At 35.6% G+C, this 23708-nt stretch overlaps 1 protein-coding gene across 2 annotated transcripts in view; it reads left to right on the top strand.

Annotated features, from left to right (window-relative positions):
* LOC127566148 (45 kDa calcium-binding protein) overlaps positions 1-23708 on the top strand; it is a 34886-nt gene that overhangs the window by 7312 nt on the left and 3866 nt on the right. Inside the window, exon 2 of one of the 2 annotated variants that reach the window (XM_052007827.1) lies at positions 9648-10778. The exons of the other annotated variant lie outside the window; for it this stretch is intronic. Within the exon in view, the coding sequence (XP_051863787.1) occupies positions 10210-10778 (569 nt within the window). The 5' untranslated portion in view covers positions 9648-10209. The remainder of the gene's footprint in view (positions 1-9647; positions 10779-23708) is intronic. 2 annotated transcript variants of the gene reach the window in all.

Here is a 23708-nt window from a genome sequence, read left to right as displayed (position 1 = left end):
TGGTCGAGTGGTCAGCTCAAAAGTCGAATGAAACAGGCAAAGCGATTAAGGCAAATTCGTAGAGCAAAAAAGGAGAAATAATCGAATACGCACACATACTATACGAGCATCAAGCCAGGAATTCGTTTATGGGAAAAATTCAATTTAAAAAATAACCGACATAATAGTAATATGGAATTTGATTGAGAATTTCTGCCTGGAATATTAAATTCCAGCCAATCCTTCGGCATGCCAAACTGTCGGGAATCCAAATTTTGAACAGAAAAGGGAAATTATGTTTAATTGATATTTGGGTTTTCCGGCATTTTTAGACCCTTCAAGTCAATTAAAAAAGTTTAATTAAAATTATCAGCAATGTATGTCCATCATCTGCCTCTTCCTTACACATTCGCACATTCCCTCTTATTCTCATCTGTCTGTCATAATCAAGCAGTTGGGCGTAAACATGAAATTGTTTTTATCCTGTCATGGCCCAAAATACAAAATTTTCTTTTGAATTTTCAGCAATTTTCTCTTTTATTGCCTTATCTTTTTATGTGTTCATTGGGTAATTAAAGTAATAAATAATGCAAGAGAAAAATGCGAAAAGTATTAAAAAAAAAGACACAAAAGAAAAGGAAATTTCTATCCAAAATAATGTTTATTATAAAACACATTTCGAATAGTTTAATATTTATTATTTATTTAAGTAATAAGTTCTAAAATAATTTATATACAAAAATGTACAAACCAATTACATAATTGAAAATGTGCAGTAATTAAAAATTAATAAACGAAATGAGCATTGAAATATCGCAAACCTTTTGTTGCATTATTGAACAGCGAAATAATTTGTAATCTTTGGTTTTTTATTTGTGCCAAACGCATAAACATAGCGTACCTCATTTTTGCATTAACTTTTGACACTACAAATTGTTGTTGTATGTGTAATGAAATTATTCCCTTGTTTGCTTTTGCGTTGTAAGCGTTAATCAGAATTTGCTCGTTCTGTGCGAGCGTATACTTAATACTCCACCTAGAAAAATCATACGCACTGTGGCACTTCACATATTCATAGTACTTATGCGCTTTTGCATTCAACTAGCTCTGCTTGTGCAGCTGAGCATTTATTAGCTGCAAGAGCTTTCGTTTTTGTTTGAAGTGATTTACATAGGGATTGAAGTTTTCTACAATAATAAAAAGAGCATCTTGCCGTTATTCTCGATTGCTCTTTGCTTAGTGGCTGGCTTCGAGTGTGAGCAAGGGTTGTGAGAATGTGGGAGATCTATCAAGAGGAAAGCAAACATTTCATTTCATCATCAACGCCATGGCAGCCATTCATCCAGTCATCCATTTGCCAAAGAGCCGAAGAGCAGGATTCTACTATGTAATAGTAACTTTATCCATTCATGTCCAGCCGCATAAAGATACATAGACGACGATGACGATGACGACGACGACGACGCAAACGACGAGAGCTTTGCAAATCAAATCTTTAAAGTTGGCCAAGCTGCGCGCTTATCGATGTTGCTGCAGGCGTTCCTCATCACATTTCCCCTCTGTTCCTCCCCTGCCCCTCCTCACACACTTTCTTGCCGTTCTCGTTACAAAGTTGTGCAATAAAGTTTAACGCATTTTTTGCTTCATGCACTTTGCTTCATCATCAATTTTTATTGAAATTGACACTATCTGGACAGCAAACTGTGGGGTGGCAAGTGTGAAGGGCGATCTCGGGGGGTAGGGGGTAGGGGGAAGGGGGGAGGGAGCTGCGCGAAATGAATCAGTGTAACATTTTGTCAGGGACACTTTTAATGAGCAGCAACTCGAGCAGACAGAAAATCCACTTTGCTCGTTCCCGGAGGGGGCGACGGGCTTATAAACTTGCTAATTGGATTAGATTTTTGCGATATGAAGTAAATTCATTAAGAATCTTTTTATACTTCGTGCTGCTGCGTACTTTGAGGGCTTTAACGTTCTCAACTGCACATAAATGATATTAAAAATTTATTGCCAACTTTTTCTGCATTTTTATTTTTTTTTTTTTTTTCATTTGCCTGCCTGTCATCTGTTAGCTGTTTCATTACAACACTTGGCAACTAATAAGCAGCGAAAGTTCACACAGTAAAACAAAAGCAACATGAACAGTTCATAAAAAAGATGAAAACAAAAAAATACACGTAATAGAAACAGTAGCGAGACAGCAACAAATGGCAAACAGTAAACAGCTGCGACACAGTCTTTTGGCTGGGAGAGTGAGAGCTTTTGACCATCTTGGAGTGTGAGAGCTTTTCAGCATACTCGTAAAAACACACAAGCATACAAATACATATGCATGCACAGAGTAAAGATGACTGAAAACGATGTTCAACTGGTTTGCTTAAAGCCATAAAAGACAACAACAACAACAACAACAAGCCACAACGACAGACGAAACGACAAACGAACCGAACCGAGGCGAAACGAAAACAAAAGTAAACGGCGCGCAACAAAGGCGCTAAAAGAGCGAGACAACAACACAACAGCAAGAGCCACAGCAACATTTTTGAGCACAATAACTGTAAATACTACATAGTAAAGCAACACAATCAAAAAACATAAATTGAGTCAGTTAGTCAACTGAAAACTGAATCAATACACGTTGATTGCCAGTGGCGAGTGGAGAGTGGAAACTGAAGTGGATGGAGAGGCTAATGAAATCGAAAGTGAATGAATGCATTGCGTGCTTTGGTCGAATGTAAATATTGCATAAGTTGAACAGTGAATGAATTCTTACACTTGCGAGTGCGAAAGCTGTAACAATTGATTGGCAAATATTGTCCTAGAATTCTTTGCTTATTATGCATTTAAATGATTTCATCGACACAGTCGAATAAACTTGGCTGTAAAACTCGCTGTCGCAGCTGCAGCTTGTGAAGTTTATTATAATATTCAAATGAAATTTTGTTGACATATTGACAATAAGGCTGCCGTCATTCTTGTTAGGTACTAAAAAGCAGAGCTCTAGCTGTCAAAAGCATTATTTAGATTTTTAGCATCGAAAGGATGCGCTACAAATTTTGAAATATGGCATAAAAAACAAGTGGGATATAAAGTCGAATGTTCAAGACTCTTAGATTCCCGCTAATCATTTTCAACAAGAGCAAAAGAGTGTGGTATTATTGTCCAAATGTACCAAATTAATATACTGAAAAACTTCAAAAATATACCAAAAGTTGAATTTGTATATCGATTTCTATGTTTATTCCGTATATACAAAATTTATAACATATGACGCAAAAATACTAAAATTCTAACCTAAAGCTGTATTTCGTATATCGATATACTATGTGTATTGATATACCGGACATTTCGGCGGTCGGTGCTGATCAAGAATATATATTATACTTTATGGCTTCGGAAATACCTCCTTTTACTTGTTAAATATGTATTTACTCTTCTACACTATAAGTAGCGAGTATAATACAAGAATATTATCACAAATTTTTATAGCATGCACTTTAAGATTCTCAAAGATTCAGCTGCTCAATATTCAACTTGTTGTCAGTATTTAATACATAATAAATACGCAAAGAATAGGTACCTTTTTTAGTATTTACGATAAAGTACCTCTTTAGCAAAAGTTCATTATTTATGTAGCATCAGTAAGCAGTGAATTTTCGCCCAAGAGTAACTAAATTTTTGTGTTAGGCTTTTTATGCCTTATAGCCTTCGAAATTAACAACGCATCTCATCTCATCCGTTTTACGACTGATTTTTAGTGCTCGTCGTAATGCCAGTCATTATTGTGGCCCTGTTTAATGACTGTCCCTTGGCCCCGTCATTTCGCAAAACAAATCTCGCAAGTAAAAGTAAAGACAGGCAGAGGCAAGACAAGGAATTTATGCTCTTTTTTAATTCGCCTTTTGGTCTCTTAATGGATGAGCCTTGCGGCATTACAATGAGCAAACAGTTGGGGACCAATTAGTAGGTTAAGGGGCACAAAAGTAATTGAAAGCTCTAATGGATAACTAAAGATGAAAGTTTCTTAATAAACTAATGAGTTTGTGCAACATCAGCTTTAATTTACTGCAATGCAATTATAAGTAAAGGAAACATTGATCTAAGGCCTAGATTCCAAATCAAATTATAAAGAGTCCTTTATTAAAGTTATTAGTTGTCTCTAACCTTTTTGTTCATAACAATATAAAGCAATTATTCTGCTTACTTTAACTTTACTTCACCTTTTTTACTAATATAATAATAATTTTAATGCAATATTTCTAAGCATCTTCTTGTCGAAATACATATAGATACAATTGTATAATTCCTCTCCAATCGTTGTTCGCAGACACTTTTAACCGAAACTTATACTCGCCATTGGGCAATGGCAAGAACTTAAAATATTGGTCCTTGAACACCCAATTATTCACAATCAAATCATGCTGCAAATTCAAAAATAATTAAATAACTTTATTTTAAATGATTTATTTATTTACTTACATGATAGGGACATGAATGATTAATATTGGAATTTTCGAGCAATGAATTAAAGAATATTTTCTCAAACGATAATTGAACATTTCTCCTTTCTAAAAGTTTGCAAATATCGAATGTTATATTGTACATAAATGGACGGAAACCACTGAATTTTTTAAATAAACTGAGATTGATCTGGAAATATATGGAACTATATGATTAGTTCACTTAGTAGTTTCATTTATACCTTTGAGATTTCTACAGGCAATTTCTGTACTGCAGCATGCATATTTAATCCGACAATTCCACGTACTAGCACCTTAAGATTGCATTCCTTAAAATATACAAAAGAAGAATCCAATACTTCACACTCTATGTTTGTAAAACGTGAGCTAGAGATAGCCATTGATCGAGCTAATAGCAATAAAAATAAAAATACGGTGCACATAGTTTGGCAGGCACAACACTTCAAAGTCGACTGCCCGAAAATTTAAAAATTCATATTTCATAATATACATGTTTAAATTCGCTAAGTTCATAATGTACAATAGATTAGGTAAATTGCCAGCAGAATATTTTAAAAAATATTAAACGTATCCAATTAGTCAACATTTACCTACATATATATATATATATTTTATATGAGGATTTAAGTGCCTACAGAATGATGTATCAAATAAGTCATTTAAATACTTTACGGTTGGTTACGTGGTGATTATATAAAATGACTCGAATATATAGAATATGGATTATGCATAATTCAGATTACTTAGCTCATTGTCATCTACCAAAAAAAAATTCCCAAATGTTAAAAATTGTCTTTGAGTATTTTAAGATTTTATTAAATCTCATAGAAGCAAAATGTTAAGAGATACTTTCGTTTTCCAATTGTTGTCGGTCGCTGGCATTATTTGAATTTGGTATTCGCCAGATGGTAGTGGTAGGAATTTGAATAACTCGTCTTTAAATACCAAATCTCGTATAATAATGTCATGCTGAAATTTAAATTTATTACATTACAATTGCATTGAACCTTTAACACGTTTGGCTTACCCCGTAAGGACAGGTGTGATTTAGATTAGATACTGGGGCGATACTATCGTAAATGATTTTAGCGAATGATAATTTCTGTTGATCTCGCATAAATTTACAAAAATCGAGAGTTGTGTTAAACATAAACGGTCGAAATCCATTGAATTTTCGTAATAAACTCAGATTTACCTACAATTTAAAAACAAGTAAGAAAGCCACAGTCGAGTGTACTCGACTGTGAGATACCCGCTACCCATTTTAAATAAAATAAATATATTTTGCGGTATGTTTCTCAAAATATACCGAATATACTACAAAAATACTAAAAATATACCAAATTATTTATTTGGTAAATCGATATAGTACCGCATTCAAAATACACCATAGGCGGCACAATATACCAAATTGTCGGCCAAAGCAACTAATACCCCTAGTAAGTAGTCGTTTTTGCCCATACAAAAGTATTTCTTTAATAACTTCGACAATTTTTATCTGATCGCAACCAAATCAACCAGGAATCATAACTACTATAGCAATATTTGCAACTCTAGCTTTAATATTACGCTTGTTATTCGATTTTTTTGATTTGCGGGGGCGGACGTGAGCGTGGCAAAAATTTGAAACAAACTTGATCTGCGTGCAAACATAACAAATACTGCCGAAAAAAGATTATAGCTCTATCTCTTATAGTTTCTGAGATCCAGTGTTTCATACGGACAGACAGACAGACGGACAGACAGACAGACGGACAGACGGACATGGCTAGATCGTCTCGGCTGTTGACGCTGATCAAGAATATATATACTTTATAGGGTCGGAGATGCCTCGTTCTACCTGTTACATACATTTCCTGCCGGCACAAAGTTATAATACCCTTCTATCCTATGGGTAGCGGGTATAATAATTTAATGAACTTGCATTATACGATAATATACAAACCTTAGCATTATTAAAAGGTCCTTTAAGGAGTTTCGCATGAATATTCAAAGCCACAATTCCTCGTCCAAGTAAATTGAGATCACATTTCTCGTAGGCACAATAAGATGGATCAAATACATCACACTTAACGTTTGTAAAACGTTGCGATATGCCTGATAGAAAGCCTCCGGATAATACTAAAAGTATGAACGGAACCGACATTGTTAGTCCAACAAAAATGTAATAAAACTGATATGTTCACAAGTTCGTTTTCAAGTCGCAATAAACAATATCGACTATATGCAAGTAACTGTTAAAAGCCGATCGGATATTAAATGCTTTCGAAAATTATAAATTGCAATTCATTTCAGTGTTCAGTGCAGTGTATCAATTAACCGATAATTAAGGCTAGATAAATTTGTTTGAAATTACAGTCAACGTGAGTTAAATAAACTTAAGCGAAATAGGTTCCAAGCAGAATAAAACATGGATAAAATTGTTGGTTGAATGATTTATCAAATAACGTTATTCTTAATTCATCTATATTGAAGTCTAAAAATATAATAACTATATTACGAGACTAACCTTAGCTTTATGGAATGGTACTTTTAATAGTTTTAACCTTAGAGCGACAATTCCTCGGTCAAGTAATTAAAAATTACATCTTTTATATAATATACGCAGTAAGATAGATCCAACACCACGCATTTAATATTTGTATTTGAAACGAGGAGAGATAGCTGACTTACTGGCACCGGATAATAGTAAGAGGATAAACGGAGACAACATTGTGTGTCAAAGAACTGATTTATAAAGATTTTTTATTTTTTAAAACAAAAGAGTAATTTTTTTTTCCTTCTTTTTGTGCAACATCAGCTTTAATATACGGAACTATTTGATTAGTTCATTTAGTATTTACATTGAGACTTCTTCAGATAATTTCTGTACTGCTGAGTGCATATTTAATACGACAATTTCAAGTCCCAACACCTTAAGATTGCATTGCTCAAAGTATACAAAAGAAGAGCCCAACACATCACACTCAATGTTTGTAAGACGTGAGCAAAAGACTGCCATTGATCCAGTAAATAACAATAAAAATATGGCCCACATAGTTTGGCAGACACAACATTTATTTCTAAGCCGAGTGCCCGTAAATTTAAAACTACATATTTCATAATATATATTTAAATTCACTAAGTTCATCATGTTATAAAGTACAATAGATTAGGTAAATTGTCAGCAGAATATTTAAAAAATATTAAACGTATCTAATTAGTCAATATTTACTTACGTTGATGAGGATTTAAGTGCCTACTGAATGATTTATCAAATAAGTCATTTAATTACTTTACTGTTGGTTACGTGCTGATATACATACGTAAAATGACTCAAATATGTGGAAAAATAATAAAAATAGTCTTTGAGTATTTTAAGATTTTATTAAATCTCGTAGAAGCAAAATGTTGACAGATATTTTCGTTTTCCAATGGTTGTCGGTGGCTGCCATTAATTGAATTTGGTATTCGCCAGATGGTAGTGGAAGGAATTTGAAAAACTCCTCTTTAAATATCAAATCTCGAACAATAATGTCATGCTGAAATTTAAATTTATTAAATTACAATTGCATTGAACTTATAACACTTTTGGCTTACTCCGTAGGGACAGGTGTGGTTTAGATTTGATCTTGGGGCGATACTATCGTAAATGATTTTAGTGAATGATAATGTCTGTTGATCTCGCATAAATTTGCAAAAATCGAAAGTTGTGTTAAACATAAACGGTCGAAATCCATTGAATTTTCGTAATAAACTCAGATTTACCTACAATTTAAAATAAATTTAAAATAATTTAATGAACTTGCATTATATTGTACGATAATATACAAACCTTAGCATTATTAAAAGGTCCTTTAAGGAGTTTCGCATGAATATTCAAAGCCACAATTCCTCGTCCAAGTAAATTGAGATCACATTTCTCGTAGGCACAATAAGATGGATCAAATACATCACACTTAACGTTTGTAAAGCGTTGCGATATGCCTGATAGAAAGCCTCCGGATAATACTAAAAGTATGAACGGAACCGACATTTTTAGTCCAACAAAATTATAATAAAACTGATTCGTCCACAATTTGTTTTCGTGTCACAATAAACATCATTGACTGTATGCAATTAACTGTTAAAAGCCGATCGGATATTAAATGCTTTCGAAAATAATAAAATGTAATTCATTTCAGTGTTTTGGTTTTGAAATGGGTTTTTAGTTTCGAGAAGAACTAAACGGTAACAATTAAACGATAATTAAGGCTAGAGATTTTTTTTTTAAATTACAGACAACAATAGTTAAATAAACTTAAGCGAAATAGGTTCCAAGCAGAATAAAACATGGATTAAATTGTTGGTTGAATGATTTATCAAATATAGTATATATAGTTCATCTATATCGAAGTTGTGATCTATTTTAATCTAAACAAATTAATTTTCACCAATCATTTTAAAAGTTTTAGTTAGAGTTATAACATAGTTCTCAGATTTGGTTAAATCTTCTTTGAGCAATATGTTGGCAGATATTTTAGTTTTTCAATGATTATCTGTTGCTGCCTTTATTTGATTTTGATATTCGGTAGGTGGTAAAGGCAAGAATTTGAAATACCAAATCTTGCACAATAATTTCATCCTGTAATTGCAATAATACATTTTTTATGACAGCAAATACGAACTATTGACTTACTCATAAAATCATATTTTAAACAAAATATAATAACTATATTACAAGACTAACCTAAGCATTATGAAAGGGTTCTTTTAACAGTTTTACCCGTAATATTTAGAGCGAAAATTTCTCGGCCAAGTAATTTGAGATCACATATTTTATATGCACAGTAAGATAGATCCAATACCTCCGATCCAATACATTGAAAATATGCCATAGAGTTCAAAATATAATATTAAAAGTTGTGAACCAACACAACGAAGATCTGACCGCCATTTTTTTACCACTTACAATTATTTCTTAAATAAAGTATATGGTAATAGAATAGTTGTAATCTAAACAATGTTGCGGTTAGCCTATTTATCGACTTTCCACTCTCTTAAAAACATTATAAATTTCAAAGACGAATAAACATATTTAATTTTTTTTAAATTATTTACAATATTTACTCAAGTAGAACAAAGTTCGATTCTCTTGAAAAATATTATTATCTTGAAATTCAAAAAACGAAAATTATCACCTTAAATTTTCTCTGTTCCCCATTGCAGTTGGCCGGAATGCATAATGGAAACGCGTGTAACAATCATGTGAAATTGCGTTAAAAGCAAATGGCAGGAAATGGAGTGTGCGGCATGGAAGAGAGCGAGAGCATCAAATTGGTATTAGAGGTTAACAAGCAATTGCAACAGCCGGCGAAATAGAGGCGGGGAAATTTGTGGGCGTATGGGCGTGGTGGCGTTGAGGGAAGCAAAAAGCGACGTTGACTGCACACACATACACAAGCACAGGCACAGACTCGCCCATATACAGACATAAAAGTCAATTAATGTACAATTACAACAACAAGAAGAACAACAACAGCTACAACAAAACGCTTGCGAATCAGATGTGAGACGTGAGGAGAGCGAGAGAGTGAGAGTGAGTGAGAGAAAGAGAAGGAGTCAAAGTACAGGATAAGCGAACGGAAACGGCTGGCAACAGAAATTTCTTCAAATTACACGCAACGTGAGTTGTATCAGAGAGGAGACAGAGAAGAAGACGACGACGACGGCGACGAAGTCGAAGGAGGAGGTGCAAGGAGGGGTGTGTGAGGGCCCAATACCAAATCCAATGCTCGCTGCCGGCCACAAAATGACTTTCGTTAACAAGCTGAGCAAAAGCTTCCGCTGGCTGCGCTGCTCGACACTGTGCGCCATTTTGTTTTATATGTTTTTCATTGGCCTCATATTGCACAGCACCAGCCACAAGCTGCAACAGCAGCAGCAGCAGCAACAACAACAACAGCAGCAACAACAGCAGCAGCAAGGGGAGCAACAACAGGAGCTGAGCACAGTTGACCAGGCCCCAGTGCTGGCCAAGTCTACGCCCAATAGTCGCGACCAGCAGGAACTAGAGCAACCACAGCAAAAGCAACAGCAACAGCAAAAGCAAAAGCAACAGCAACGGCAAAAGCTGAAGCTGAACAATTTGGATTTGGGCAATGCTCAGACGAAGCAGACGGAGCAGCGGCAAAAAGTGCAACCGATGTCTGCTAATGAGGTGGGTGGCAGCAGAGATGGAGGAAAAGACGGAGGCGGTGGCAGCAAATCCAAGTCACAGCAGCGACCACAGCCCGAAACAGTTATAATAACGACCAGCAATGTGAACGAGAAGCAAATACTTGCTAAAGCTTTCAAACGGTAAGTTGCGGCTGAGTTATGGCCTGCTCTATGGCAGGTCTGGTCACCCTAGCTTCCGCTAGCTGGGTGTACGCTTGATAATTTGGCGCTAGTTTGGCGCCAGCTTCATTGTTGCTGCCTGCTCCCTGCTCATTGCTGCCTGCGGCCATTGTTCACGCTGCTCTCTTCGGTGGGTGGGGAGAAGTGAAAGATAGATGGAGAAGAAGCGAGAGTTACAGCATAGAAGCCAAACACAGTGCGTAGCATAATTGTGTGTACGACAAATTGTGAAATTTATGGCAGCCATTGAGTTGTCTTCTTCTTGTTGTACATTTGATCGATGTTCGCAAAGGTGCTTTTGGGACCTCACGAATCCAATTTGTTATTTCGACTGATTTTGATTTGCTTCCCATTGGCCGTCGGCTAATCGGATTACCGGGCCCGGCAAATGCATTTCAAATTATTTTTTAGATAATTAATACTCTCATTTTATATATAAATTTTGATTGGCATTTATTGAAATATATGTGACAACATTTGAGTATGTTTTTGGAATTCCACAATTCCTCTTAAAATATCTTCTAAGAAAATACGCTGTAATAGGCCGCTTGTCGTATCTGAAATTGGCTAAGCCTAAAAGTATGCAACATTTTTTTCGTTCTTTTTCTATACACATACATATTTCTACCTATTATTTATTATATTATTTATTTATATGTTTATTGTACTAGTTAATTTGTATTATTTAATTTGTTTAGTTGTATAAAATAATTGGTAATCTGAGAAAATGGTACTCAATGTCTTGTCGTGTTTTGTGCTTAGAAGCGGAGCTTTATTTACAAATGATACTGAAAGCTCCAGAAATAGCGCCATCTATTGGTGGACCACGATACATGCAAGCATTAATTGCTAGATCAGCTGATCGTGTGAAGTCCAGACCAAAATAGACAAGCGATTACCTTTTTGAGTAGGATTAATTGTCAAATTTCCGAAAAAAAAAGGTTTTTGTTGTTGGTTTTGGTTGGAAGAAATGGTTAGCAGGTTATGTGCAGAACCTGAAAAAAATAGTGGAAAAGTGCATGTGCTTTAATAGAAAAAAAAGTACATCAGTGAAGTGGTTGGTGTAGACAGATGCTTAAAACGTACTTGTGAGTATACAAAGATACTTCATTGTATAATTGTTATACTGAGTCGTTGATCTGGTCATCTTCTTTTTTTTTACAAAAGTGCACCTTGCCGTCCACTTTTAGCTGTTTGTCCACTAAAGGAATTTGCCAACTGGCGTAAATAAACCAAGTGCCGTTTTCCAGATTAGGGTAAATATTTGTTATACGTATATTTAGTTTTTTTGTTGTTCTAAGTTTGGTTTTGTCTATTTATTTTTAGATTCGGCACCCAGTTATAAGTTATATAAAACTTCGTCATAAATTATAATAACTCAATCCTAATTTATATAATAACCCAGCCATAATTTATATAATAACCCAGTGTGTAAATTATAATAACCCAGTGGTAGAATTTTAAATTAATTTAAAATGAAACGTCAAAACACACAACTGCTTGATTAACGGCCAACCACCAAAAGCCCCAAGTCGCAGCTGTGCTGGACACATCAGCTGTCTGGGCAACGCAAACAGATGAGCTGTTGCTAGCTGCAGACGCTCATTGAGCACAGGAGAATTGCTTCCCAGCAGGTTGTGTTTCTACTGCAAAACACCTGCGTCCGGCAGCCTTGCGATCTCCATTGGCTATTTGCTCCGCACTTGTGGTGGCATCGAGGCCGAGTATCTGCGTCACCCAGGAGGAAGGCGAACGGCAGCTTATTTTTTTTTGTTTGTTTGTTTATTATTGTTAATTTACGTTATGTTGTTTAACTATGCATCTATAAGTGATAGTCCATCAATGTTGTAAGTGTAATATGATGTGGCGAGAAAGTTGAACCAACAACTTTTCTGGGTCCTTCATAATACAAGTACCACTGTACTATTGTATAAAATAGAAATGGCAATCATTTAAGAAGGCATGTAAGACAACACCTATAGGCAAAATATCTTTGTAAAATTGAATTTAGTTATAAATATTAATGTTTTTGTATTGCCTGAAAAGCATGTAAAACCATACTTGCATACATTCGTATGTATGCATGTTTGTTTTGATCGACGCTACCGGTCATAGCAAGCAGCTTTCATGCAGGCGCAAAAGCTCGCAATTATTATTATTCCCCACAGATACACCACAGACAGGCACCAACACAAGGAAAGATCTTTCTGCGTGGGAGTCTCTAATGTATGTAAGTCTGTTTCACTCTAACTAATTAATAATACATGAGCTACAGCTAAAGCTTCCCTTTTGCTGGTGGTCCATCTGACCATAGCGCTGCTACAGCTGTCTGCAGTCCCAGCGGTCAGTGACCTTGCGAGACTGGCAATAGCAAAACATTTCATTGAGTGACAGCCATCAGCTGATCCTCATTTTTACTTGCATCTAGTGTTTGCCTATATTCGGTGTGATGGTCTAACATTGCATTTCTAAATGAACCAAAACTAGTTCATTTTAGCTAATTTTTTCCTTCTCTTAATTTATTCAACATTTAAATGCAAAAATAATTATTTATATTATAATTATGCTAGATCATATTTTATATTTATAGGTTAATTATTTTTAGTTTTTCTTTATTTATTTTTTTTTTCTTTTTGCTTTATTTACAATTTCCCGCCTCATACACACTTACCATGTTAGTCCGTTAATCTATTTATTTATTTATTTTTCTTGTCATTTTTTTTCTTGTCATTTCATAATGTTGTTAATATTCCAAGTATTTTTGTTATCTGTTAATAAATTAAGTATGTCCGCTTAATTTCCTATTTTTATTTGGAACCATGCCTAACCAAGCAGGAGTAGGTTAGCCGAACCACTGTCTTTTAGGGATCCTGCCAACTTTTTAGTTTTTGGCAATGAATGCAGGATCACGGTAGGGTGGGCGTCTGCACACAATAACAGCTGTGTTGCGTTAGAGAGTGGCTCCGTCTTCTTTTTTAACCTACCTTCCTCTCCTTCCCTTTCTCTTCTCTTTCACTATTGTTTCATGTAACCTTCCCATTGCACTTCTTTTCTGTCTTCCCTTATGTACGCGAATTTTAAATGTATTATTGTTATAAGTGGTGCGTCCTATTAGTTGGCCCTTTCCTTGAACCCCATGCTATCTGAGCAAAGCCCGGAGAAGCCAGCGCGTACGCCACACTAGTAAACCCAACACCAGCACCCGACGAATATTACACTAGTGATTCGTTACAGATATAATTATAATTTAATAATATATTTTGGCGCCCAACGTGGGGCCTGTTTTTGTATATAATCTAAACATGGCCTTTAAAAATATTATATATGCTCTAGAATCAATAACATCTAGTGATTCAAGTCTTTTTGTTGTCCTTCTCCATAATTGTGTACTAGGTTAGTCTCTTTGTGTCTGTGTTATTAGTGAGAAAGTAATACCTCATCAAATCAGGACAAAAGAACTTAACCAAGACGGTAGTGGTTGACGTTTTCGAAAATAATAGCTTCAAAATGGCTTTATACTCAAACGGTCAAACTGTCTACTGTCGTTTATATGCTATCGTATTTCTTAAGGTGTAGAGCTTGCTTTGAAAAAGTTCGTGGACCAGATCTGCCTCTTGCGGTAAGCAAAACACCTAATGAAAACGATGGAAATAAAGTAGTACCACAAAATTAATTCAGCAATTGACAGTTAAACTCATTGACTGGGGTTGCAAAGTCCCGTGGTGGCGCAAGTCAGCTTAGTGTGTTTAGTACTGTTTATTGTCCGTCTTTAGCAATCATAAAAGTTTACAGTGTAATATTACTAATTAGGCGATCTATTATCGACTGAGTATGGTTTGCATGCGCTATTACGCTATACTTGGTTTTGAAATAATTGCTCTTAAAGTTGGTATTATTAACATGAAGGAGCTTTATGAATGCTTATAATTTCCCCAAGTTCTTTTCTTTCCATTTAGTGGCTGTTAAGGCATTCACATTTCAATTAGTGTTTGAAACGGATCGTGGCTCAGAGCTGCTTTCTCGTCATACTAATTGAAGGTATGCTTATCTAGCAACTAGTCCTATCCATTCAGGTGGGTTAATAGGAAAATCTGGAGGCTAACTTACACTCTGTGAAGTTTTGCATGGTTTCCAAATATCTTATGAATCGTGTTTGATTATCAGTTTTGTTGAAATTTGCATTTGTATTATTATTTATTTATCTATTTAGTTGTTCAGTTATTTTTGTGTGTTAATTATTATTTGGTATTTGTTTATTTATTTATTTATTTCATTTTTCTCTTATTTATTTATTTATATATTATTTTTTTTCCCATTATTATTATTTATTTATACAGTTGTTTGTAGAAAAATTTTTCCTTCATTAGCAGAAATTCTGAATATTAGGTCTTACATATCATGCCAGGTCCCATAATTCAAGGTGAAACCATTTGTTGCGTTTGCACTCAGGAGGTCGAACATCCTGCTCAATTGTTAGCTACAAGGTGCAATCATTATTTTCACCACGCCTGCTTTAATACTCGCACTGACAATAGGAATTTGTGTCCAGTGTGCCGAACGGTGTTAACAAGATCTTCTGCGAATCTTGCTGAAGAATTAGAAGCAGCCAGTTCAAGTGCCACTATGAGAACTAGAGGACAAGCGAAAGCCACGGCGACGGTCGCAGCGGCAAATGCCAATGTAGGAAATTCTACTGGTATTGGTAGTAGGTCCAGCTCGCAGCCAAGGCAGCCGACTCCAATTCCACAAGCCCCGCAACCAGTTGTAGTTCAGAGTCCAATAGCTCAGCCAGCAGCAAGTGCTGTTGGCCAAGAAATACAACAGACCATTGCGGCTGCGATATCAGCAGCATTAGTGCAGCAGACGCAGATACTATCGCAGGTGCTGGAAAATGGTTTTCAGAGATTAGTTCAGCAACAGCTAGCTGTCAACTCTGAACCAATCCAATCTATTCCTAGACCTTCTCCAACAAGTCCACAGCATCAAAGCTTTCAGGAGTTGTTTGGATTACCAAATCGGCTAGATACGAATCCGTTGGTAAATCCGAGAGCGCCGCAAGTTGGTGCCAACTCTTCGCCATTGGGTTCTCAGCTGAGTAATAGTCTGCGACCCGACAGAATTAGCCAGATTATTGCTAATTGGAAGCTGCGATACTCTGGTCATTCGTCTATGTCGATAGAAGATTTTCTTTATCGCGTAGAAGCATTGACTCGGCAAACCCTTGACGGAGACTTTGAGTTGCTAGCCAAATATGCGAGTAACTTGTTTGAGGGTAGAGGGAGTGAATTTTTCTGGAGGTACCACAAAAGTGTGACAGAAGTTCGTTGGGCAGACTTATGCAAGGCATTGAAAAATCAGTTTACAGATGGCAGAACTGATTTGGAGATTCGAACAGCTATTTCGCAACGAAAGCAGAAAGCCAACGAATCGTTCGATCAGTTCTACGAAGCCATTGTGGCATTAGTAGATCGTTTGAACAGCCCAATGAGTGAGCAGTCCATGCTGGAAGTCTTGCGAGCCAATTTGCTCTCGGATATTCAGCACGAATTATTATATGTGCCAATATTCAGCGTTGAGCAGTTGCGTCACACTGTTCGTACGCGAGAGAGGTTTTTGAAAACTATTTCAATGCCATCAACCGTTCCCAGGGGTTTACCGAGACGGCATGTAAGTGAAGTCACGGTTCAAGCCACAATGGACGAAGAGGATGATGTTGAAGAATCAGAGAATCTGGAGGTAGATGCTCTAACACTTTCTTGTTGGAATTGTGGGAAAAGTGGTCATAGATACCAAGATTGTGTAGCCGTACGTAAAGTATTTTGTTACGGTTGTGGTAAGCGTGACACTTATCGACCCAGTTGCACGAAGTGTGCAATTCCAACCAAACCTGTAGGTGCGGGCACCGTAAACAAGTGCACGCAAACAAGTCTAAAAGGGTACCAACCCCGAGTAAATGAAGATAATAGTTTATCCAACATAGTTTCTGAAATTCAAATAAACCCGGCCAGATCTGTTAGTTTGAATGTAGAGAATGTTTGTAGTTCAGGTATTCGCGATAAGCAGCGTAAAGGGAACTATATAATAAGTAATAATGAGGAAAAACGAGCTGTATTAGCGTCAGTAGTACACATCACTGGTGATTCTCGTCCTTATGCCCAAGTCAAGATGCTAGGCAAAACGTTAACTGGGTTAATGGACACTGGCGCTAGTATTAACTGCATTGGTGGGAAGTTAGCTGAGGAAATACTAGCAAACAACACCGAATATACGCAACTATTGTCATCGGTGAAAACTGCTGATGGAAATAGGCAGCGAATTTGTGGGAAGTTGAGTGTTCCTGTCCAATTTAAGGGCAAGATACAAGCACAACGATTTTATATCGTACCGACTTTGTCGCAAGACGTATATTTGGGTATTGAGTTTTGGAGAGATTTCAAGCTATTGCCAATATGTTTGATGCACCCGGCTGACACTGATAGCATTGCCTCAATTACCTTTGACAATTCGCAGCAATTCGAGTTGACATCGGAGCAACAAACAGAACTGGCAAATTTCATGCGAAGGACCTTAAGCAATAATAGTGTATCTTCGCACCATTGCTATTAAGCTACCTCCAAGCGGGTATCCCACTTTGTCGTTACAACGACTAAGTGTGATTTTGCCAGGGGGATGTGTAATAGGCCGCTTGTCGTATCTGAAATTGGCTAAGCCTAAAAGTATGCAACATTTTTTTCGTTCTTTTTCTATACACATACATATTTCTACCTATTATTTATTATATTATTTATTTATATGTTTATTGTACTAGTTAATTTGTATTATTTAATTTGATTAGTTGTATAAAATAATTGGTAATCTGAGAAAATGGTACTCAATGTCTTGTCGTGTTTTGTGCTTAGAAGCGGAGCTTTATTTACAAATGATACTGAAAGCTCCAGAAATAGCGCCATCTATTGGTGGACCACGATACATGCAAGCATTAATTGCTAGATCAGCTGATCGTGTGAAGTCCAGACCAAAATAGACAAGCGATTACCTTTTTGAGTAGGATTAATTGTCAAATTTCCGAAAAAAAAGGTTTTTGTTGTTGGTTTTGGTTGGAAGAAATGGTTAGCAGGTTATGTGCAGAACCTGAAAAAAATAGTGGAAAAGTGCATGTGCTTTAATAGAAAAAAAAAGTACATCAGTGAAGTGGTTGGTGTAGACAGATGCTTAAAACGTACTTGTGAGTATACAAAGATACTTCATTGTATAATTGTTATACTGAGTCGTTGATCTGGTCATCTTCTTTTTTTTACAAAAGTGCACCTTGCCGTCCACTTTTAGCTGTTTGTCCACTAAAGGAATTTGCCAACTGGCGTAAATAAACCAAGTGCCGTTTTCCAGATTAGGGTAAATATTTGTTATACGTATATTTAGTTTTTTTGTTGTTCTAAGTTTGGTTTTGTCTATTTATTTTTAGATTCGGCACCCAGTTATAAGTTATATAAAACTTCGTCATAAATTATAATAACTCAATCCTAATTTATATAATAACCCAGCCATAATTTATATAATAACCCAGTGTGTAAATTATAATAACCCAGTGGTAGAATTTTAAATTAATTTAAAATGAAACGTCAAAACACACAACTGCTTGATTAACGGCCAACCACCAAAAGCCCCAAGTCGCAGCTGTGCTGGACACATCAGCTGTCTGGGCAACGCAAACAGATGAGCTGTTGCTAGCTGCAGACGCTCATTGAGCACAGGAGAATTGCTTCCCAGCAGGTTGTGTTTCTACTGCAAAACACCTGCGTCCGGCAGCCTTGCGATCTCCATTGGCTATTTGCTCCGCACTTGTGGTGGCATCGAGGCCGAGTATCTGCGTCACCCAGGAGGAAGGCGAACGGCAGCTTATTTTTTTTTGTTTGTTTGTTTATTATTGTTAATTTACGTTATGTTGTTTAACTATGCATCTATAAGTGATAGTCCATCAATGTTGTAAGTGTAATATGATGTGGCGAGAAAGTTGAACCAACAACTTTTCTGGGTCCTTCATAATACAAGTACCACTGTACTATTGTATAAAATAGAAATGGCAATCATTTAAGAAGGCATGTAAGACAACACCTATAGGCAAAATATCTTTGTAAAATTGAATTTAGTTATAAATATTAATGTTTTTGTATTGCCTGAAAAGCATGTAAAACCATACTTGCATACATTCGTATGTATGCATGTTTGTTTTGATCGACGCTACCGGTCATAGCAAGCAGCTTTCATGCAGGCGCAAAAGCTCGCAATTATTATTATTCCCCACAGATACACCACAGACAGGCACCAACACAAGGAAAGATCTTTCTGCGTGGGAGTCTCTAATGTATGTAAGTCTGTTTCACTCTAACTAATTAATAATACATGAGCTACAGCTAAAGCTTCCCTTTTGCTGGTGGTCCATCTGACCATAGCGCTGCTACAGCTGTCTGCAGTCCCAGCGGTCAGTGACCTTGCGAGACTGGCAATAGCAAAACATTTCATTGAGTGACAGCCATCAGCTGATCCTCATTTTTACTTGCATCTAGTGTTTGCCTATATTCGGTGTGATGGTCTAACATTGCATTTCTAAATGAACCAAAACTAGTTCATTTTAGCTAATTTTTTCCTTCTCTTAATTTATTCAACATTTAAATGCAAAAATAATTATTTATATTATAATTATGCTAGATCATATTTTATATTTATAGGTTAATTATTTTTAGTTTTTCTTTATTTATTTTTTTTTCTTTTTGCTTTATTTACAATTTCCCGCCTCATACACACTTACCATGTTAGTCCGTTAATCTATTTATTTATTTATTTTTCTTGTCATTTTTTTCTTGTCATTTCATAATGTTGTTAATATTCCAAGTATTTTTGTTATCTGTTAATAAATTAAGTATGTCCGCTTAATTTCCTATTTTTATTTGGAACCATGCCTAACCAAGCAGGAGTAGGTTAGCCGAACCACTGTCTTTTAGGGATCCTGCCAACTTTTTAGTTTTTGGCAATGAATGCAGGATCACGGTAGGGTGGGCGTCTGCACACAATAACAGCTGTGTTGCGTTAGAGAGTGGCTCCGTCTTCTTTTTTAACCTACCTTCCTCTCCTTCCCTTTCTCTTCTCTTTCACTATTGTTTCATGTAACCTTCCCATTGCACTTCTTTTCTGTCTTCCCTTATGTACGCGAATTTTAAATGTATTATTGTTATAAGTGGTGCGTCCTATTAGTTGGCCCTTTCCTTGAACCCCATGCTATCTGAGCAAAGCCCGGAGAAGCCAGCGCGTACGCCACACTAGTAAACCCAACACCAGCACCCGACGAATATTACACTAGTGATTCGTTACAACGCAAAACAATTTTAATTTCAATAAATACTTTTACAATATTGTTTGCTAATTTGTTCAATAAATTGCCTTTGCATTTCAAAGAGATGTAGAGCAACTTTATTTTTAATACCAAATAATCCCCAGTTAGCCAAGATACATTTCGTCCAAAAATTGTCTAAAGCCAGCTTAAAGCCATAAAATTGTTTCAAATTAAATTGAACAAATCTGACACACACATGCACACACACGCACACACACGCAAGCAAACATAAAAGAGACTGACAGCAAATTGTGCATAGGCTTGGGGAAATTTCAATAATGGCATTTTGTGCAACTTGACCTTTAGTCAATTTATTAATATGTTTATCTAAAAATAAACCTGGCATTGACAGGTATCAAAGCTCGAAGCAAAAGCTGCAAGCAGCTTGACAATTCTGTCAAATTGTACGACAGGCATTGCGTATGAGGCTGAGGCTGAGGACTGAAATAAATTTATTTGTTTTACTGTTTTGATGCTTTTTGCCAAGAATTATATTTGGTTATTTCACGTTATGTTGGTCAATTAAAATTTCAATCGGCTTTATGGATATCAATTAAATTTAATTGCCCGATAAGTAAATGCCAAAAATGCCGTAAAATTGTATATGATATTTTTATTTTGAAAGCTCCAAAAGGAAAATTCGAAATAACAACATGGAAATTCCCCTAACAGCTGTCAAGCGCTGTGGGTTCGCCAAAGGCTTTGCCATCTGTGCGATTTGTGTTTTATATTTAATCCTCAATCAAATATTAACACAACCAAAATGCATGCACACAACATACACACATAACGTTGCTTTTAAATTCATTTAATTTTCATGTTTCCATTTTGTGCTCGAATTAGTATTGAACTATCATTAATTTTGATTAGGTAAACGCCATGTAAATAACATTGTTTACTTATGCGCATCCTGTGTTGCCTCCCATCAAGGACATTCCCACTTGAATCAGTTTGAAAACTATTTTAATATTTATTGAATAGATAAGGCCAACATAAATGCATATGTGTCGATGGCAATTTTACAATAAAACTCTGCAAATAAAATACAATACAAATATAGATTGCATCCCATTTTCAACATCAATGCATATTTACAATGTTAAAGTTTGAAATTTAATATATCAAAGTTGATTAGTTTTGTGCTCTATACATTAAAATTACAAATTCTCTTCCCAGTCTTCACTTCTAGAATATATTTTTGTGTGGAATAAATTCTTACTTTTGGTCGTGTCCCCAGCCTGCCATTTATAAGTGGAAAATGCCAAAAGTTTTCTGCCCAAAATGAGAAAAAGAAATTGTATGTGAAATTGCATTGCAGTGAAGATTGCTCGACAACTGAGGCAAAGTTTATTTTCGATTTTGATTTCGATTTGGATGCTGATTTTGATTGCTGTCTGCGACGAACTTAGCCGTAAATTTGCAAATCACTTGCCAGATTTCACAAGTTTCAAGTTTGTTTTAGTGTGCGCAAGGAATTTAAGGCATTTATATTGCTCGATTGCATCGGAAGTTCAAATGATTTTGCACTTTATGGGTTTTACCTATATTGACCAGCACTCGACATGAGCCAACACTTGTCAGCTAATTACGCAATTGGAGAGGCAACACACCAAATACTGGAAGTACAACTAGTCGGAAAGTAATTGCTATGGACGACACAAGTGCTTTCTATAACGATTACTGCTGCACACTTGGGGGTAATTATGTGTATTCAAGCAAATAAACACAAAGGACCCTCTTGCCATAAACTCAAGACGCTCTCAAATTGTACTATTCCAAACATGTGCACATATCTAAGGAATTCATATTAAAGCTTAAGATTTGCGCGTTAGTAATCTGCTAAAATATGCTAAACGTTTATGCTTTGAAATGTTGAAATAGTTCCGCATTTGATTGAGTTGCAGGAAGTTCAAGTGCTTGGGTGACAAAGAGTGACAAAGAAATTAGCAAATTTTCGGGGGACTTTCTAATTGAATAAACACTCTAGATTGGGTAAAACTTTTAAAGCCGAGGAATTGATTTAATTTAAGTCGACCAGTCTATTAGCTTGAAATTGAATTAAAGTGGTGATGTGTTGTATATTTAAAATAATAATTATAATTATGTCATTTTCATTTAAATTACATGTTAAATTAATTTCATAGATGTTGAAAATAAACCCTAGTAAATGTGAGCTTGAATTTAATACGTTTATTTTTAATTTTAAACAGCACATATAATCAAAAAATATAATTGAATGATTAATAGAATAAGACTCCTTAAACTCTAATATTAAAAGCATATTTTAATTATGCGTAAGTCAGTCAGTAATGAGATTTAAGTACTTTAAATAACAAATATAATAAATATATTTATGGTTTCATAAGAAATTTTATTAATTTATTAGAAGTGTCAAAAATGTAAACTAGCAAAAGTAAAGTAGTTACATTTTTTATATTTGACATAACAAATACAATTTATTTATTTTCGCTTTAATAAGAAAATAATTTCAATTTCATAAATGAAATTTTAAAAATGTAATTCAAAATGAATTTAAGTAGCGATTTCTTATATACTATACATACATATTTAAAATCACACATATAATTAACAAATTTCGTCTTGACACTAATTTAAGCTCATTTAAATTATTCGCTCAAATATATATATATATAGTGAGTTTTCTAGCAGATTTCGCATAAACTTAAGAACTTAATGTTAAACTAAGTGTTTAACTGTTAGTTGCCCTGGGGGAGCATAAACTTACTACAGTCATTCGGAGTACAATGCGAGTGACTTAGTGGCAGGAAAAGCGTCGAGGTGTTGCTAAGGACAGTTGAATAATATGAGGTAGAAAGTCTCAGCAGGTGGGCAGAGCTGGGCTGGGCCCGAAAGATGACAGCTATAAGATTGCCCCAAACAGGTGTCAGCTATTAAAAGTGCCAGAAGCAAGAAGAGGGAAGGCAAGGTAGGTGAAGCAAACCAAAGAAATAATCAACAAATGGCAGCTGGGGGAATATGTGGCTGAATGTGTGTGGTATTTCCCTTTGAGAGTGTGTGTGTGTGTGTGTGTGTGTGTGCGTGGGCACAGTGGTTTCATTAGCATAGGCATTAGAACTTGAATAAATAAACTGGCAACTAAAGCGATTTCAACTTGGATTCCTTCCGCAAAACTTTTGTTTGTTTTCCCTAAAATTTCCTTCTTTTTTTGGCATTAAACTCCACTTCCATTTTGCGGTCTCGCCATGTCGCAGTTGGAGTTTGAGTTTCGCTGACCTCAAAGCTTCCCCAAGCGAACAAATCCTCGCCAGAATAAAAAATATAAAAACAAATAAGCCAACGACAAAAAAAGAAAATGAAGGAGGAAAGTGTAGAAGTTTTTTTTTTTTGCACACTCTCGCATCTTCTACGCACAGTTTTTGGCTGAAAAGTTCTTCATTTGTCGTCTGCGTTTTGCACATTTTTGCATTTTTTTTCCCCTTTATTTGTTTGCCAAAGGACGACAGAGTTGTGGGGCAAAGAGA

The sequence above is a fragment of the Drosophila albomicans genome, chromosome 2R (genome assembly GCF_009650485.2).
Source record: "Drosophila albomicans strain 15112-1751.03 chromosome 2R, ASM965048v2, whole genome shotgun sequence".
Lineage (NCBI taxonomy): Eukaryota > Metazoa > Arthropoda > Insecta > Diptera > Drosophilidae > Drosophila > Drosophila albomicans.
Note: the sequence above shows the minus strand (reverse complement) of the source record. Positions and strands in the feature narration are given on the sequence as shown.